Below are 19,203 nucleotides of genomic sequence, written 5' to 3'. Positions count from 1 at the left end.
GGCTGCATTCTCAGGTTCCCTGTTGGGACAGGAGAGCCAGAGGAAAACATGGAAGATGGTATATTCCCTCCCACTGCTTGTAAAAGCAGTCTAGAGGCTAATTAGCCCCTAGGATTGCTTTTACATGAAAGCCGACCGCTGGCTGAAAAGAATGATACCAAGATGATACCTAAACCTGCAGGCATCATTTTGGTATAACCACTCAAAGTCCAGCAACATACCAGTACGTTGCTGGCCCTTGTTGGGCATATATTGTAAACTTTTTTTTCATGCAGCCTGTGGGCTGAACGAAAAAAAGATATTGATCAGTGGGTATGCCCACCATTTACAATACCTCCCTTCATCCACCCACTTCTAATGATGGGCATACATGCGCCGTTTATATATGCCGAAGCATGGGGGCATCCTCCTGCAAAAGGGTAGGAGCAAATCGCTCCTCCGCCCACTGCTGCCCCCATGCTTCGGCATATATGCTGAAGTATGTAACTGTGGTGTTGAAATCACCTCCGACAGCGCTGGAGTTATGGCTTTATGTATCGTGGGAGCAAACGCTGTTGCTGTCAAGATAAATAAATCCGCGCTGCAGCTGAATGGCGTACCTGCAAACAAAAAAATGGTTAACAATAAAACACAGTAAACAGTAAAGTATAAAAAAATTGCATACCTATAAAGCAAACATGATAAAAACATAATTACAATAAAACATTGCAGAATCTAATACAGTAAAAAAGAGCAGAACAATAAAACGACAACTATTTTTGTTTTTTTATTTTATATATTTTTTTTTTTTTTTTTTACTTTTTTTTTTTTTTACACTTTTTTTTGTAACATTAACTTTTGTAACTGGTACCAGGTTTGGGTCTCTCAAAATGCGATGGCATCTTGGGAGACCCTGTGAAAGTGTGTCCAAGTCTGTGCAGTGCTGTACCCTACGCTAATACTCAACTAGTGTATGGTAGTGTTCAAAACATTAACCAATGCAAAGACCAGGACTGTCAGGACAGGAGGGACAATAATACCGGGTGTCACGCCTATATCTGCGCTTGCAGCAGACACAACATCTGGGGGCTCGTTGGGTAGGGGTACTCGGGAGGACATAAAGAAAATGCCTCTCATGCAGCCGGCTTACTGCATTTTGTTGGGGATGGTGAGGTGGAGCACAGTCTGGAAACAGAAGGGCTCTGACGATCTCTTCCTGGAATTTAAGGAAGTATCCAGTCCGTCCTGAAGCTCTGTATAGCACATAAGCGTTCAGCAAAGCCAATTGAAATAAATAAACAGACACTTTTTTGTACCAGCGTCTGGCCTTACGGGCAACTAGGTACAGCGCCAACAACTGGTCGTTGAGGTCCACCCCTCCCATGTCAAGGTTATATTCGTGGACACAGGGGTTTCTCCACAACACCAGTCGCCGTAGTAATTTGGACCGTCGTGTCTGCATGAAGGAAGGTAAGAACGAAAACATTCTTATTATCCCTCCACTTCATAGCGAGCAAATTATTACACTGCAAGCAGGCTCTCTCCCCCAGCCTAAGATGGAAATCTACAAGCCGCTGGGGAAAGCCCCGGCGATTAGGTCGCACGGTGCCACATGCTCCAATCTAATGATCAAAAAGGTGACCAAAAAGTGGCACGCTCGTGTCAGGCCTGACTCTGCGAAGGCTGCAGTTATGTGTGTTTAGTGTTTTGTAAGTGACAGTGATCGATCAATACTGCACTTGGGTGGGCTGGGCTGGGCTGGGCCGGGCGGAGGGGCAAAACGCAGGTGCTAGCAGGTATCTGGGCTGATCCCGCTAACACTGCGTTTTTGGGAACCCTAAACTGCTGGGGACGCTAGTATAGATCTGATCGGATCAGATATTGATCCGTTCAGATACTATACCACTAAGGGAGGTGTATGCTACGTGCGTGGGTGTTAGCGGTACTGGCGCTAACCTGACACTGCCTGGGGCGATGCAGACCCTATCTGACCCTAAAACTTAACTTATATCACCGCCGGGCAATTAGGGGGTTAAACCTTTATAAGGTAATAAACGGTGGGTGCCCTGAAACTATAATAAACAAACAAACTAACCAGCGTCACCTGTAACACTTATACGGTGATCACTGGTGAAAGAGTTAACTAAGGGGCAATCAGAGGGTTAAAACCTTTATTAGGTAGTATATGGGGGTCCCTGTCGCTATAAAACGCTGACGACGAACCTATATACTAAATACAGCAATCAGAAAAACTATCGCTTAGTTTCACTGGCGACGGGGGGTGATCAAGGGGTTAAAACTTTATTAGGGGGGTACCCTAGACCTAAAGGGGGTACCCTAGACCTAAAGGGGGCTAACCCTAACTGCCCTACCACTTACAACTGTCACAAACTGACACCAATGCAAACAAAAAAACAAAAAAAAAAAACTGCTATTGGTGTCACTGTGACAGGGGGTACAGGGTGGTGATGGGGGGGTGAAAAGTGTGCCTGCGTGTTTTACTGTAAGTGTAGTGTTGGTGCAAACTCACATTGATGTCTTCTCTCCTCGGCGCCGGAATGAAAAGACTGGCTCGAGGAGAGATGACATCACTTCCTCTGCCTCTGTTTACATTACAGCAGCAGAGGAAGATTTTCATTCGTGGGGAGCGATCGCGAGGGGGTGGCCACGAATGAGTGACCTCCCCCTCAGCCTTTATCGCTTCCCTAACGAAGCCGACTGCCTTGGGCCCGGGGGGGGGAGCTGGGACGGTACGTGATTTTGCCTGCCCGTGCCATTCTGCCGCAGTATATCTGCGTTAGGCGGTCAGCAAGTGGTTAAGCATCATTAAAATCACTGCTCTCGAAAAAACTTCAGTTTTTTAAAACTTTTTTTTTTGCATTGATACATGTCCCCTGGGGCAGGACCCAGGTCCCCAAACACTTTTTATGACAATACTATGCATATAAGCATTTAAAATTAGCACTTTTGATTTCTCCCATAGACTTTTAAAGGGTGTTCCGTGGCTTTCGAATGTGCCACGAACACCCCAAATTGTTAACTATTCGGCGAACAGACGAACATCCGATGTTCGAGTCGAACTTACGTTCTTACACTCGAACACGTCCTTACACTCATATTCAGGGTGTAACTTGTTACAAACGGACCGGTCCCCGCATCTCCCCGATCCCTGCTGTGACAGCTAGCGGGGTTCTTCTCCCTCCCTGCTAGCTGTCTCAATTAAAAGAAAAAAAAAAGTGTAGCTGAGTGGAGGGCTCTGCATTGAAAACTGCAAGGTCTAGCAGCCTTTGCAGCTGTCGGCTTGTAGTTTTCAATGAACTATCATGCTGATGTGGAGCACCGTGGTTGTTCATTCATGCTCCCTGTCAGATTGTATCTACTTCCCTGTATGTGCTAGCAGATACACTGGCAGATCTGCTGGATACCTGCATGGCACCAGCAATCTGCTGATCGCTGGTGCAATATTTTACAGGCTCCAATTAAAAAATAAATGCACAATTTTGTTCCTGCAAAAAAAAATTAGCACTTTATTATTTTTATTAAAAAAGTGAACTTATCCTTTAAGCTAAATTAGTGTTTGGTACAGCCATAGATTTTTTTTTTTTTTTTTTAATCCTAAAGGGCTTTGTTTTGGTCTTTGAAAGACTTTGCATTCCCATCAGATGTAGGAGAAGGAGTCTCGTCACAGGCAAATTCGAATGCAGGTTGAGGGGTAAATAGGAAAGGCTTAAGAAATATTAGTAGGTTATACAACGTCAAGAGGGCTTCATTCTTTGTCTCCACTGTTGCTACGCTTACAGAGCAACTAGAAGTGGCTGCCCAAGTTTGATTCCAGGATTGCCCCTTTTGAACCCCAGACCTCCTTTTTAATCCTGGGTGTTTTCTGTATACTATTTTGACTCCAGTTTTGTGAATTACATTGTTACTATAGCTGGCCTCACCTCACAGTGTCTCTTTTTAGCCTTTATTTCTTTCTCGTCCATTGAGGGAAACGGGAAGTTTAAAACCTTCACGTTATGTTGCCACTTAAAGGAGGATAGGACACTGTCAAACAGAAAACTGTTGGCCAGCACAGGGTTTACCTCCTCCATCTTCCAGCAATGCATCACTTTTTTTTGCTAGTGCTCTAGGAGGATAGATGTCCTTTTTTTCAGCTCTGCTGTTCTGAAGCAGAAGTTAGGTTTTAACTTAACTAAGCTTAAATCTACCTTCTGTTTTATCTAACCTGTAAAAGGAAGGATATGCCTATGCTTGCCTATTCTGAAGCCAGTCCGGTCACATGATGGTCCCAGCGGCAGCTTAAGTGAAGAGGATAGATCACTGACAACGGCTGCAAAGCCTTGGCAGTAATGTTACCCATAGGCATGATCGTAGCTTGGACCCGATCAGGTGACAACAACATTACAGAGTAGATAGAATATGCTTAGAATGGGGGTGGGAGGAGATTTAAGTATAGTTAGGTTTTGACTTACCTTCTATTTTAAAGACTAACCTATGACTTTTCTAGCAATTTTTTTTTTCTTTTTCACTTTTCTCAAATCAAGGCTTTCTTCAAGAATCTCTACACCACTGTTTTGAGGTTTTTCTCCCATTTGCAGCCCTCTGTTGTCCTCAGCCTTGTAATACCTTAATCAGTTGGCGCTGAATAACCCCTGCACATAACACCACTTAAAACATGGGGACACAACTTATCCCTCAAATGTCTAGAATTTTTAAATATTCATATAAAAATAAATGAAACGGGGCTTGTGGACAATGTAGATAATGCTGGTATTAGCAATCTGCTAAAAAAGTTAATGAGATCCTTTCTTTCATGAAGATGAACTCCTCTGTCATTCCCATCTGACTGTTTAGTAGAGTTTTGATGTCACATAGCAGAAGGGAATAAAAAGCAATGTGTAGTTGGGAATTGTCTGTTAAAAGTAAATCTGCCCGAGTATGATCTCATTAGCCTTTTCAGAAGATTGCTAATACCAGCATTATCTACATTTTCCAGATGCCCTGTTTAGTTTAATTTATTTTGATATGAATATTTAAAAAAAAAATTGAGGATTAAGTTGTGTTCCCATGTTTTTAAGTGCTTTTATATGCAGTAGTTATTCAACATGGAGACATTGTTTACATTGTAGCTGAATGTCCTCAACTTTTATTTTTGGACCATACCACATCTGTTGTGGAGCTGGCCTAGATGTGACCTTTGGACAATGGATATTGTGTGGGGCACTTTCCAAACTCATTTCTGGCTAAGTTAGCTGCATAGCGCTTTCTGGTTCTAGAGCCTTTGGCATTGCCTCTGCGCTTGTCCTTTCTGTGAATCTTCACTTTTTTGAGTAGGCTGGCCGAACCGAGAATTTGAAGCTCCCTCATTTTTGTTGGTTGCTGGGTGCCATTATTCCCTGTTTCCCCCTCCATTCATCAAGCCGCCCCAAGAGGTCATGTTTTCAGGATTTCCCTCAGAGATGAAACGGCTGTGATAATAAGGCAGTGAAACTGATCAAATCACCTGTGCAAAATAATGGAAAGCCTGAAAACATGACCTGTTGGGTTGCCTTGTGGACTGGAGTTGAGAAACACTGCCTTATGGGATTGCCTTGGAAGGAGTTAATACTGTGGGACTGAGCTCAGACATCCTCAGCTCCGTGCAGAGTCATACGTGTACACTCTATGCTTTCTTCTAGAGCTGCGTGATTAATCGTTTAAAAAAAAATCACGATCTCGATTCAACCCCCTCACAATCCTAATCAGCCATTTCCGCAATTCTATGTAAACAGTGCAGAGCCGAGCTGTCAAAAAAAAAAAAAGACCTGCGCTGAGATAAGAGAAGAGATACAAAGTATAATTTTAGTTCTTTTAGATCAAAGGGAAGTACTTTGGTCTGTAAATTAAGTCAGTTTAAAGACAAAGAGAAACTGCAGTCTGCTCACATCATTTATAATAACATATTTGCCATTCTGAAGCTTCCCTCCAACCACGTTGCATATTATTTCATATAAACTGTGACTCTGTACTTGCCAAATATGCTTCAGAAATCTCCCTCCCACTAAGTCTGGTTGCATTCATTTTAACTGTGGACAGCTGAAGCTGCTGCCTGTTCACTTCCTGACAGACACACAGGAGTAGAGCTGCACGATTCTGGCTAAAATGAGAATCGCAATTTTTTTTTTTTTTGCTTGGAAGATAGATCACGATTCTCACGGCGTAACATCATCTTTTACATTAAACAAAATAATTGGGATAACTTTACTGTTTCGTTTTTTTTTTTTTTTTTTTATTCATTGAAGTGTATTTTTCCAAAAAAATAGCATTTGAAAGATCACTGTGCAAATACAGTGTGACATAAAATATTGCAACAATCCCCATTTTATTCTCTAGGGTCTCTGCTAAAAAAATATATATAATGTTTGGGGGTTCCAAGTAATTTTCTAGCAAAAAAATCTGATTTTAACTGTAAAAAACAAGTGTCAGAAAAAGGTTTAGACTTCTGCATATTCACAGGGAAGTTTTATCCCTTTGATGTAAGACGGAAGAGTTACAATGTTGTTAATATCTTGGCAGAATGCCCGGTTTGGCAGACTGCCAGAGTAAGCAGAGAACTCTATACTTGTTACATGAAAGAATCATAGATCATCAGAGGGGGTGAATCGAGATTGTGATTTTTTAACGATTAATTGTGCAGCTCTACACAGGAGGCACATCTACAGCCCTGCAGCTCTCATTGGCCCTCTTATGACTCATGACTCACCCCCCCCTCCATTCCTGGCAAACTCTGAGAGCTGTGCATGATGTCCTAAGCCTAGGCTTTGTTACAAGACAAGAAACAGGAAGTGGCTGTATAAGGTACCTGTTACTGGCAGAAAAAAAAATGTTTTACTATCCAAAGTTCAAACAACAAGGGCAGAGGATTTAATAGATGGAGAGTTGAAAAAATGACTGACGGTCCGCTTTAAAGATTAAACATTTTTCTGACACTTGTTGCTTAAAAGTTAAAATCAGTATTTTTTGCTAGAAAATTTCTTGGAACCCCCAAACATTATAAATATTTTTTTAGCAGAGACCCTAGAGCAGGGTTATGCAAATAGCAGACCTCCAGCTGTTGCAAAACTACAAGTCCCCTCATGCCTCTGCCTCTTGGTGTCATGCTTGTGGCTATCGGAGTCTTGCTATGCCTCATGGCACTTGTAGTTCTGCAATCTCTATTGGGGTCTCTTGGATCCTCTGGATCAAAGTATCATTGCCCCAGTCCCTGTGATGGAACGATTTAGGGGTTTTACTCCAGCCTGTTCACTGTTGCCAAACCCAAAGGAGGTATTTACCCCATCTTGGCCCTCAAGGCACTAATGGTTTACATTTGGGCACAAAATACTGGATGGAATCCACCATATCTGTCATCGCCTTGCTTCACCACAGAGACTTTCTGGCTTCTGTGGACATCAGAGATAGAGGTCGACCGATATATCGGTCGGCCGATATATCGTCCGATATTTGGCTTTTTTTACTTAATCGGCATCTGCCGATTGCCGATTATAACTTCAGCGGGACTTGCAAGTGACTTCTGTAATAGAAGTCAGTGCAAGTTGTCTGAAGTTATCTTCTCTCCTCCTCTGGGCAGCCTGCCAAGTCTGATAAGAAGATACATTGTATCTCTTCAGGTTCTTTTATCAATGGACTGAACTCGGTGGAGAAGTTCTCAGTTTAACCATCATCATCAAGTAAAAATCATGTATTTTCTGCTAGAAAATCACTTAGAACCCCCAAACATATATATTTTTTTTAGCAGAGACCCTAGGGAATAAAATAGCGGTTGTTGCAATATTTTATGTCACACGGTATTTGCGCAACGGTCTTTCAAACGCAATTTTTTTTGAAAAAATACACTAATGAAATAAAAAAATAAAAAAAGCAGTAAAGTTAGCCCATTTTTTTTCGTCCGAAAGTTTTGTTTACCTGTTTTTGTGTATTTAATATTTAAGATATAGTTATTTTTTTTTTAATCTAAATTATACATACAAGTGAACTGATTGGAGGTTTGTTTTGTTTAATAAATGTTTAAATGTAAAAAATTTTCTGTATCACTTATTACTTAAGGTTGCTTTCACACTGGAGCGAGCATGCGTTGACGGTAAAACGCTGTTAGTTTTAGCGGCGCTTTACCGTCATTTTAGCGGCGCTATTCGGCTGCTAGCGGGGCGCTTATATCCCAGCTAGCGGCCGAGGAAGGAGTTAAATGCGCCCCTGAAGCGCTGCTGCCGAAACGCTTTGTAGGCGCTTCGGCAGCGGTGCGCATTCATTTCAATGGGCAGGAGTGGTGGAGCAGCGGTATACACCGCTCCAAAGATGCCGCTTGCAGGACTTTTTTTTAACATCCTGCCAGCGCATCGCCTCAGTGTGAAAGCACTCGAGCTTTCACACAGACTGCAGGGGAGCCGTTTTACAGGCACTTTACAGGCGCTATTTTTAGCCCAAAAGCGCCTGAAAAACACCCCAGTGTGAAAGGGGTCTAACTGTTAGATTTTATGAGATAAAGAGAAAAAAAAAAATCGGCCTAATGTATCGGCCCAAAAAAAAAACGGCGGCATATATCGGCCGTCGGCCACCGCGATTTTCTAAATATTGGCATCGGCCAGAGAAAAACCCATATCGGTCGACCTCTAATCAGAGATGCTTACTTGCATGTGCCCATCTTTTGTAGTGCACCAACACTTCTTGTAGTTTGTGGTGGGACTCCTGCACTATCAGATTGTTTTTCCCTTTTGCGCCTCTGTGCCTTAGGTGTTCACTAAGGTGCTGACCCTAGTGTTTGTCCTGTTGTGTTTTTGTGTCATCACCACTGTGGGATACTTAGAAAATTCCCTTTTTAGGGAACAGTTGCCAAAAGCACTGGCTGACAATGTATCCTTGAATGCTCAGAGCTTAGAAAGGCGTGGGTTGATCCTGAACCTTGAGAAATCATCACTGGAGCATCCGGGTCTTGTTCTGGACATGTCTCAGGCCAGAGAGAGAGTGTGTGTCCCCTCAGGAAAAACTTCAGACTTTCCAATATCAGGTTCTCACTCCTCAGTCCAGAATTCATTAACTTTCTGCTTTTGTATCAGTGTCTTGGGACTGATGGTAGCCTACTTTAACCGCTTGCTGACCAGCCGCCGCAGTCTTACTGGGGCAGAATGGCACGGCTAGGCAAAACGACATTGCCTTACGTCGCTTCGCTTTTGGCCACTTGGGGCGTGTGTCCGGAGCAGATGCGAGTGCTCGGCGTTTGCGATGACCGCCGGGCTCCCACGATCGCTTGTGACAGACACACAGATTCCGGTTCTTTCAGGGGAAATGAATGAACACCGATCTCTCTCTCCTCTCCCCTCTCTCCTCCTAGACAGTCCCATCCCCCCTACAGTTAGAACACACCTAGGGAACACACGGAACACAGTTAACCCCTTGATTGCCCCCTAGTGTTAACCCCTTTCCTGCCAGTGACATTTATACAGTAATCAGTGCATTTTTATAGCACTGATCGCTGTATAATTGTCAATGGTCCCAAAAATGTGTCAAAAGTGTCTGATATGTCCGCCGCAACATCACAGTCTCCTAATTCATTTTTTGTACATTGCCTTTTATTAATACTACACAGAGAGTTGTGAACTCTCTCTTTCCTCTTTCTTATTGTTTTATATCCATCAGAGTATTCTTAAAGCATTTCGCTCTCTCAATCAACATTGACTATTTTTAATCCTTATGCTGCTAGCATTAGTAAATATATAGAAAGGTATATTTTATTTACTTGTTTTGTGCTTCTTTTTTACATTTCTTTGGTTACTTCCTGGTTTCCAGGCCTAGGCAAATGATGTCATACATCCTAGGAGTCTTCAGAAGGGGAGGAGGGGTTTTCTAAGGGCAGATAGTTTCTAGGAAGTAAATGCTACATGAATTATCTAAAGATGGCCACGACCAGAAATGCTAGGGCAATGTTTCTCAAAGTGATTTCTCAGTAAAATTAAAGCATTGAGACCTCGATGGATGGGGGAGTTTGCTTTGAATATTACAAATGAATTAAATATAATTTTTGGTTTGTTGTGCTCAAATGCAGTGTATTTTCACTTTAAGAAGCTGCCATCCATTGATGTCCCCACTGAACATATTGATGCGCTGTGTTTTTCCTAATACTACTATGCTTAGACAGTGGCGCTTTATCTCCCTCTCCGTTTTCTGTTTTTACATGACTATTAGTGGGAAAAGTTCAGAACTTGCTAAACCACTTCAGCCCCGGAAGATTTTACCCCCTTCCTGACCAGAGCACTTTTTACAATTTGGCACTGCGTCGCTTTAAGGCCCCTTTCACACTGGGGCAGTGGGGGCGTCGGCGGTAAAACAGCGCTATTTTTAGCGCTGTTTTACCATCGTTTTTGCGGCTGTATTCGGCCGCTAGTGGTGCGGTTTTAACCCCCGCTGGCGGACGAAAAAGGGTTAAAACCGCTCGCATAGCGCGGCTATAGCCACGGTATAACCGCGCTGCCCCATTGATTTCAATGGGCAGGAGCGGTTTAGGAGCAGTGAATACACCGCTCCAAAGATGCGGCTTGCAGGAGTTTTTTTTCTTCTCCTGCCAGCGCACCGCTTCAGTGTGAAAGCCCTCGGGCTTTCACACTGAACAAACAGAGCAGCGGCTCTTTTGGGTCGGTTTGCAGGCGGTATTTTTAGCCCAATAACGCCTGCAAACCGCCCCAGTGTGAAAGGGGTCTAACTGACAATTGCACGGTCGTGCGACGTTGTACCCAAACAAAATTTACGTCCCATTTTTTCCCACAAATAGAGCTTTCTTTTGGCGGTATTTGATCACCTCTGCGGTTTTTATTTTTTGCGCTATAAACAAAAAAAATAGCGACAATTTAAAAAAAAAAAAACAAAAAAAAAAACAATATTTTTAACATGTTGCTATAATAAATATCCCCCAAATTAAAAAAAAACAAAACAAATTTCTCAATCGGTTTAGGCCAATATATATTCTTCTACGTATTTTTGGTAAAAAAAAAAAAATCACAATAAGCGTATATTGATTGGTTTGCGCAAAAGTTATAGCGTCTGCAAACTATGGGAAAGATTTATGGCATTTTTATTATTATTATTATTATTATTTATTTTTTTTACTAGTAATGACTAGGAGATGAGCCATATTGTCTTTCCTACTTAGTAGGAACAAACGATATGGCTCCTCTCCTCTGACAGCACAATGATTTGTGTGTTTACACACACAAATCCCCGTGCTGGCGCTCGTGCATGCGATCGTTTGTGGCCTGCGGCGATCGTGCCTGCTGGCCACGAGCATCGAGACCCCCACCGTGCAGCGGGTGTGTGCGCGGCTCCAGCGCACAGAAGAGCCCAGGAGAGCCATTGTGCCGCAGTATATCTGCATGACATGGTCGGCAAGTGGTTAAAGGACAGACTGCTGACACTGTAACAGTGTATTCCATTTAATGGGTTATATGGGATATAGATATATATATTATTATATGGGCTTTATTTTCATGAACCTTACCTTTTTATATTCACTGCTAATCACCCCTTTTCCTTTTACCTCTCAGGGTTGTATACTGGTCTTGCTCTTTTTGCAATAGGTTTCGTGTATATTCCCTTCTGGGGCCATATTTTATACTGCTTTTCGGCTAGAGAGAAGTCCTGAAGCTCTGTCGGTTCAGGCAATTTGGCTGTCCCTTCAGCGGGACAAACTTGAAGGGCCATGTGATCTAGATTCGATCGGACAATGCCATGGTGGTGGCATACATCAACCATCAGGGATGAACCAGAAGTCTCACTGCAGCAAGAGAGGTCAAGCAGATCCATTGTATAGCTGGTGGGCAGATCCAGTTGTGTACATTTTAGGCATACACAATTGACAATAACTTTCTCAGCTGGCAGTGCCTGTACCAGAGAGAGTGGTCCCTACACCTGGAAGTGTTCCAGAACCTATGTCACAGGTAGAAGGCGCCAGATGTATACATCCTAGCCTCCAGGTTTGACATCAGACTGGACCTATTTGTATCCATGGAGGAGGAACCTCTGGTGGAAGCAGTGGATGTTCTGGTGTGATCAGTAGGCCTTGGCTTATGCCTTTCTTCCCCCTCCTGCTCTGCAGCATTGGGATGAAGGGCATTTTGGTGGACCTCATTGCCCTGGTTGGCCCAGGTGGTACGTTGACCTGTTAAAATGATTGTAAATGCTGAATTTTTTAAAATTAAAAATAAAATATAAAACATGGTACAGGTATAACGGGATTTAAAGTGATTCTAAAGGTATTTTTTAAAAATAACAAACATGTCATACATACCTGCTCTGTACAATGGCAATCCTTGCTATAGCGGGCACTCATGCATGACCGTGTCTGAGCCCTGCTGTGTGTGTCTGTTAACGCACACAGCGTGGCTCTGCCCTGCTCCCTCCTTACTGACTATAATGGACAGCATCAGGAGCCAATGGCTCCCGCTACTGTCATTGATTCAATGAGGAGATGACCAACTCTGTGGGTCAGGAATATAGAGCAGTTCAGAAAGGGTGGGATTGGACCACAGAGAATTATTTGGGGAAGCAGACCATGGAGTCTTGAAAATACTGGTTGCGAGAAAGAGAGAGGGAAGTTTGCAGCATAGTGGTATCTTTTGTAGGGAGGTACTTGGCATCTATAGATAATGTTATAAAGAGGGACAAAACTATGGCTGCTTCAGCAGTTGTGCAGGCTTTAGCCAAGGAGGGATGAAGCCAGTCATGAATGTGAACCAGTTGTGAGTAGTAAAAATAGAAATTAGGGAAAGCAAGCCCCACTAAATGGACCAGTAGTTTCAGGACTTCCAGCTTTATACTAGGGGGTTTTATCTTTCCAAAGGAATGTTGTGCATAGGGAAAGTTAAGCCAGTCATAGATGGAGTGATTTTCTTTTCTGCAACCATTGGTTGCAGGAAAGAAAATTGCTTGATTCACCCATCAACACAGTGTTGATGGGGTAATCCCTTCCATGGAAATATTGTGTTCTCCCAGCGGAGGGAGCAGTCACCACCGGGAGAACACAGGGAATACTGCTAGCAGCTATAATAACCGCTACCAATAATCTCATGTAGAATCCGGCTGGTTGTACCCAAGTTGATCAATCTAATTGGGTACATTCAGCCTGTCCATGCTGAACTGGCTGAGATTCGAGCCATCTATGGCCAGCTTTAGCCAAGAGATATAACTATTTCGTCAGATATATAATTTTAAGCATATTGACTCTACCCATAAGATCCAATGGGAGATCCATCCTTTGCCTGGCCTTTTGTTGTAACTTATGCCGCATACACGATCGGAAATTCGGCCAGCAAAAGACCGATGAGAGCTTTTGGTCGGAAAATGCGACCGTGTGTGTGCTCCATTGGAATTTTGCTGGCCAAATTCCAGCCAGCAAAAGATTGAGAGCATGTTCTCAATTTTTTGGTCGGAAAAAGTTCCTATCTGAAAATGCGATCATCTGTAGCAATTCCGACGCATGCTCGGAAGCATTGAACTTAATTTTCTCAGGTCGTGGTAGTGTTGTACGTCACCTCGTTCTTGACAGTCGAAAGTTCAGCGAACTTTTGTGTGACCGTGTGTATGCAAGGCAAGCTTGAGCGGAATCCCGTCGGAAAAGCCATCATATCTTTTTCCGACGAGAATTCTGATCGTGTGTACGCGGCATAAGAAAGCAAAGGACAAACAATATTTGTTCTATATGAACTCAAAGGTAATTGTACAGTGATTCCTAGGTATCTAAAGGAGTGTACAACCTGAACCTGGGAGTTTGGATGGATCACCTGCAGAGCCGCTTAGTCTAGGGCAATAGGTTATTCACCCTTTGGGCAGTGTGCAGACTCTTCAGTGATCCACCAAACAAGAGTTCTAATGGCTCCCACCTCTCTCTATACATGACTCCATGCAGGACATTCCATAGGTAAAGAAAAAAACTACATCATAAAAATCATTAAAATGTTATTCAGCAAGTTAAAAATGCACTTACTATATGATAGGAGATCAAGGGCATTTAATAACAGATTTCTGAGCAAACAAGATGTCGCTCCGGGTACTTCCTGTGTGATGTCGTCATGTAGGCTCCTCCCACCTGCAGGCTTGCGTCCCACCGGACTTTCTCAAAGGTCCTTCAGGTGGGAGGATCCTACGTGACAACATCTTGTTTCCTTTTTGCCTTATTTTCTTTTCTTTTATGTTTTTGATGTTTTCCTGCCCTTCAATTGTTTGTGCACTACTGGATTGTTTTTGGTTGATCTTCTGCCTACTAGATCAGGGGTAAGCAACCTTTTGAGCACAGTGTGCCGAAAAATGTTTTCAAAGAAATTGAGCGTGCAGGTTTTATAACAAAAAAAAAATGTCAACTTCACACTCTCAATCACGAAAATGATTTTTTATAAAGTAAATGCTGTAAACTACTAGTAGTGAGAAATTAACATCCTACACTCTCGCGCCTCAGATCAGCCCCAATTCATGCACCTTCACACCTCAGATCACTGCCCCACCACTGTACATCTGCCCCACCACTGTACCCCCCTTCTCATCTTCCTCACAACTGTACCCCCCTGCTCGTCTTCCCCACCACTGTACCCCCCTGCTCGTCTTCCCCACCACTGTACCCCCCTGCTCGTCTTCCCCACCACTGTACCCCCCTGCTCGTCTGCCCCACCACTGTACCCCCCTGCTCGTCTGCCCCACCACTGTACCCCCCTGCTCGTCTGCCCCACCACTGTACCCCCCTGCTCGTCTGCCCCACCACTGTACCCCCCTGCTCGTCTGCCCCACCACTGTACCCCCCTGCTCGTCTGCCCCACCACGGTACCCCCCTGCTCGTCTGCCCCACCACGGTACCCCCCTGCTCGTCTGCCCCACCACGGTACCCCCCTGCTCGTCTGCCCCACCACGGTACCCCCCTGCTCGTCTGCCCCACCACGGTAGGTACCCCCCTGCTCGTCTGCCCCACCACGGTAGGTACCCCCCTGCTCGTCTGCCCCACCACGGTAGGTACCCCCCTGCTCGTCTGCCCCACCACGGTAGGTACCCCCCTGCTCGTCTGCCCCACCACGGTAGGTACCCCCCTGCTCGTCTGCCCCACCACGGTAGGTACCCCCCTGCTCGTCTGCCCCACCACGGTAGGTACCCCCCTGCTCGTCTGCCCCACCACGGTACCCCCCTGCCCTACCACGGTACCCCCCTGCTCGTCTGCCCCACCACGGTACCCCCCTGCTCGTCTGCCCCACCACGGTACCCCCCTGCTCGTCTGCCCCACCACGGTACCCCCCTGCTCGTCTGCCCCACCACGGTACCCCCCTGCTCGTCTGCCCCACCACTGTACCCCCCTGCTCGTCTGCCCCACCACTGTACCCCCCTGCTCGTCTGCCCCACCACTGTACCCCCCTGCTCGTCTGCCCCACCACTGTACCCCCCTGCTCGTCTGCCCCACCACGGTACCCCCCTGCTCGTCTGCCCCACCACGGTACCCCCCTGCTCGTCTGCCCCACCACGGTACCCCCCTGCTCGTCTGCCCCACCACGGTAGGTACCCCCCTGCTCGTCTGCCCCACCACGGTAGGTACCCCCCTGCTCGTCTGCCCCACCACGGTAGGTACCCCCCTGCTCGTCTGCCCCACCACGGTAGGTACCCCCCTGCTCGTCTGCCCCACCACGGTAGGTACCCCCCTGCTCGTCTGCCCCACCACGGTAGGTACCCCCCTGCTCGTCTGCCCCACCACGGTACCCTCCTGCTCGTCTGCCCCACCACGGTACCCCCCTGCCCTACCACGGTACCCCCCTGCTCGTCTGCCCCACCACGGTACCCCCCTGCTCGTCTGCCCCACCACGGTACCCCCCTGCCCTACCACGGTACCCCCCTGCTCGTCTGCCCCACCACGGTACCCCCCTGCTCGTCTGCCCCACCACGGTACCCCCCTGCTCGTCTGCCCCACCACGGTACCCCCCTGCTCGTCTGCCCCACCACGGTACCCCCCTGCTCGTCTGCCCCACCACGGTACCCCCCTGCTCGTCTGCCCCACCACGGTACCCCCCCCTGTTCGTCTGCCCCATAACTTGTACCCCCCCCTGTTCGTCTGCCCCATCACTGTACCACCCTGCTCGTCTGCCCCACTACTGTAACCCCAGCACATCTGCCCCACTACTGTAACCCCAGCACATCTGCCCCACTACTGTAACCCCAGCACATCTGCCCCACTACTGTAACCCCAGCACATCTGCCCCACTACTGTAACCCCAGCACATCTGCCCCACTACTGTAACCCCAGCACATCTGCCCCACTACTGTAACCCCAGCACATCTGCCCCACCACTGTACCTCCATGCACATCTGCTCCACCACTGAACCATCTTCTCTTCTTCCCCATCACTGTAACCCCCTGCTCATGTGTTCCACTGATGTACATGCTTTCTCCTCTGCACATCTGCCCCACCTCTGTACCTCCTGCTTCTCTGCCCCATCGCTGTAGCCCCCTGCTCATCTTTTCCACCAATGTACAACCTTTCTTATCTGCCCAACACTGAACCCACCCCCCCCCCCTCCCCCGCTCATCTGATCCACCACTGTAACCCCCTGCTCATCCTCCCCATCACTGCCCTGCTTTTCTGTCCCACCGCTGAACCCCCTTCTTGTCCCTTTCACCACTGTACCTCCTCCACATCTGCCCCACCACTGTACCCCCTTACCCTTCTGTCCCACCACTGTAACCCCCCTGCTCATTTGCCCCATCAATGAACCCCTTTTCTCATCTGCCCCCCCACTGTACCTCCCTGCACATTTGCTCCACCGCCGTATCCCTATGCTCTTCTGTCTCACTACTGAATCACCTTCCCATCTGTTCTAACACTGAACCCATCTGCTCATCTGCCGCACCACTGTAACCCCCTTTCTCATCTGCCCCACCAATGTTTCTCCTGCACATCTGTCTCACCTCTGTATCCCCCTGCTCTCCTGCCCCACCACTGTTCCCCCTGCTCATCTGCCCCACCAATACACCTCCTTTCACATCTGCCCCAGTGCTCTACCCCCCTGCTTTTCTGCCCCAGCACTGAACCCCCCTGGTCATCTGGCCCAACACTGAAACCCCCTGCTCTTCTGTCCCACTGCTAAACCCCCTTCTCATCTCTTCCACCACTGTACCTCCCTGCACTTCTGCCCCACTGCTATAACCTCCTGCTCTTCTGTTCCACCTCTGAACCCCTCCTGCTGTGGTGAAAGGAAGCAGAGATGAGACACATCTACCTGTCCTGGCAGACTCATCCTGCTGATCCAGCTGTCGCATCCAGCCCACGTGCTTGTATGTGATGTATGGTGATGTCACATACAAGCATCTGGAATGGATGCGCAATGATGAGCTCAGGTCGGGCATTTTCTGAAAGCAGTGGGCCTTTGTGCAGGGTCGTAAGTTGGGCCCCTGCAGCTGAGGAAAAGTGGTTGGATGTGATTTTCATTGCACTGAATACTGGCTATGGCTTAAAGGGACACAGGAACACAGAGTGAAATCTCAATATGCAGTATTGCCTGATAAATTTTAAAGAAAAACAACTGCAGAAAACCACTATACATCTCCACGAATGTTCTCTATTTACTGGTGTGTATCTTTAAAATGTTAGTTGTGTCTAAATATGTTTCAGGACAGCAGGGTCATTTTTTTACATGCCCAATAACGGTCCAAAAATGAACACCAGAGCTAACAACGCCTTTTTGTAATTTGCTCTTAAGGCAACTTTGATCTGCTTTTGGTGAAACAAACAGCTGTTGATATGACACAGCTTCTCTTGTCTCATGCATGCTCTCTTTTACAGAACACCTGGGAACTATGGATTTTGGAAGATGCAGGGCGAGCTGAGCTACCGTTGTCTGACAACAGCGATGACACATTGCCTATGGGAGTTGTACTGGATTACACCAGCCGGCTACAAATAGAAATCAGTATGTGCTCTTATAGTTCAATAGTATCCTTCTAAACTTCTAATTTCTTTGGTTGTCCACAGTAGGTAACAGCAAACATGTCTCTAGGAGCTCAGACAGTTAACGACTAATCATAGCTTTTAGCAAACTCCTAGTCTTAGGCTGATATGATTTTGCTATAACACTAAATATATTTGGGTACATTTTTACGCAAGACAATTTGTCTTTAATCTGGTGCCGGCTTTGTATTTACATTCTTTGGCACTGTGTATGCAGTCAGAAGAGCTACGGGTGTCAGGTCTGCATCAGGCTTATATAACCCTGGTATAGCAAGATAAAGTGCAAAAAGCAATGTGTCAGATGCTATCTTCTGCTTTTTAAATGATCACACAACACCAAGCAGTTGTAATCATGGTGAATAGTAAAATTATTCAGTTTTATATAATTAACCCGTGATGCTGTTCCAAATAATATTAGTTCAGGTGCCCAGAATCGCTTGTGCATATCTTAGAGCTCCTAAACCATGTGCTCCAACAGGCAGATGTTGCCTTGAATGTTGTTGCTTGACCCTACTCCCTACGTCAGCTCTCTGCTGGTCATTGATGGCACCAAATGCATTAGCTGACCAATATACAGTAACATGAGGGAGTTAGTTAATGTCTTCTAGTGGAAGTCTGTTTGAAATTTTAAAGTACACTGACCTTATGGGGCTCTCAAGGTGCTGTAAAAGATAAGTGAGAATGCAAACACCCCATTGGTGCCATACAATCTAGTGTTTATTTCATCTAAAAGAATTGACGGTACACCTTTAAAAAAATGTGTTACCAAACAGTTGTATTAAATGACATGTTGGCAGTAGTTTCAATGGTTTCGGTCTGGATAATACCCAATGCTAAAAAAAAAAAAAAAAAAAAAAAAAAAAAATGTATACCTTCTCTAAACCTTTGGCTTTATAGTCAACTGAATAAAATGCTTGCTGGCTATTAGATTGGGCTAACAGACTGCCAAGATTAACAATATCTAATGCTTACACTTTCTAAGCTGTTGTGAAAGTAACCATGAATATTTTCTTTGCCTGGTTTCTACAGCTGAAGAGAAAGTCCTGCCTCCTTCCCCCATACTTATGATACTTTCCACTGATGGCGTCCTCTGCCCCTTTCATGTGATCAACTATAATCCAAATGTAAAGTCTCTCACCACACCCCTGGAGGAACTCCGTCTGGAAGGAGAGCGACAGCCTAAAAGTGGTAAGTTTATGCTTGCTGTCTACCTTGGGGACTTTTGGAA

General features: G+C 45.7%; 1 protein-coding gene across 2 annotated transcripts in view; it reads left to right on the top strand.

Moving 5' to 3' along the window:
* Window positions 1-19,203, top strand: part of NUP214 (nucleoporin 214) — a 179,739-nt gene that overhangs the window by 37,667 nt on the left and 122,869 nt on the right. For both annotated transcript variants that reach the window (XM_073630314.1, XM_073630313.1), the window contains exons 10-11: window positions 17,811-17,937; window positions 19,005-19,163. In XM_073630314.1, coding sequence (XP_073486415.1) covers window positions 17,811-17,937; window positions 19,005-19,163 — 286 coding nt within the window. The remainder of the gene's footprint in view (window positions 1-17,810; window positions 17,938-19,004; window positions 19,164-19,203) is intronic.

This window comes from Aquarana catesbeiana, linkage group LG05 (genome assembly GCF_042186555.1).
Source record: "Aquarana catesbeiana isolate 2022-GZ linkage group LG05, ASM4218655v1, whole genome shotgun sequence".
In the NCBI taxonomy this organism is placed as follows: Eukaryota; Metazoa; Chordata; class Amphibia; order Anura; family Ranidae; genus Aquarana; species Aquarana catesbeiana.
The sequence above is the reverse complement of the archived record's forward strand: the minus strand, read 5'-3'. Positions and strand labels throughout refer to the sequence as shown.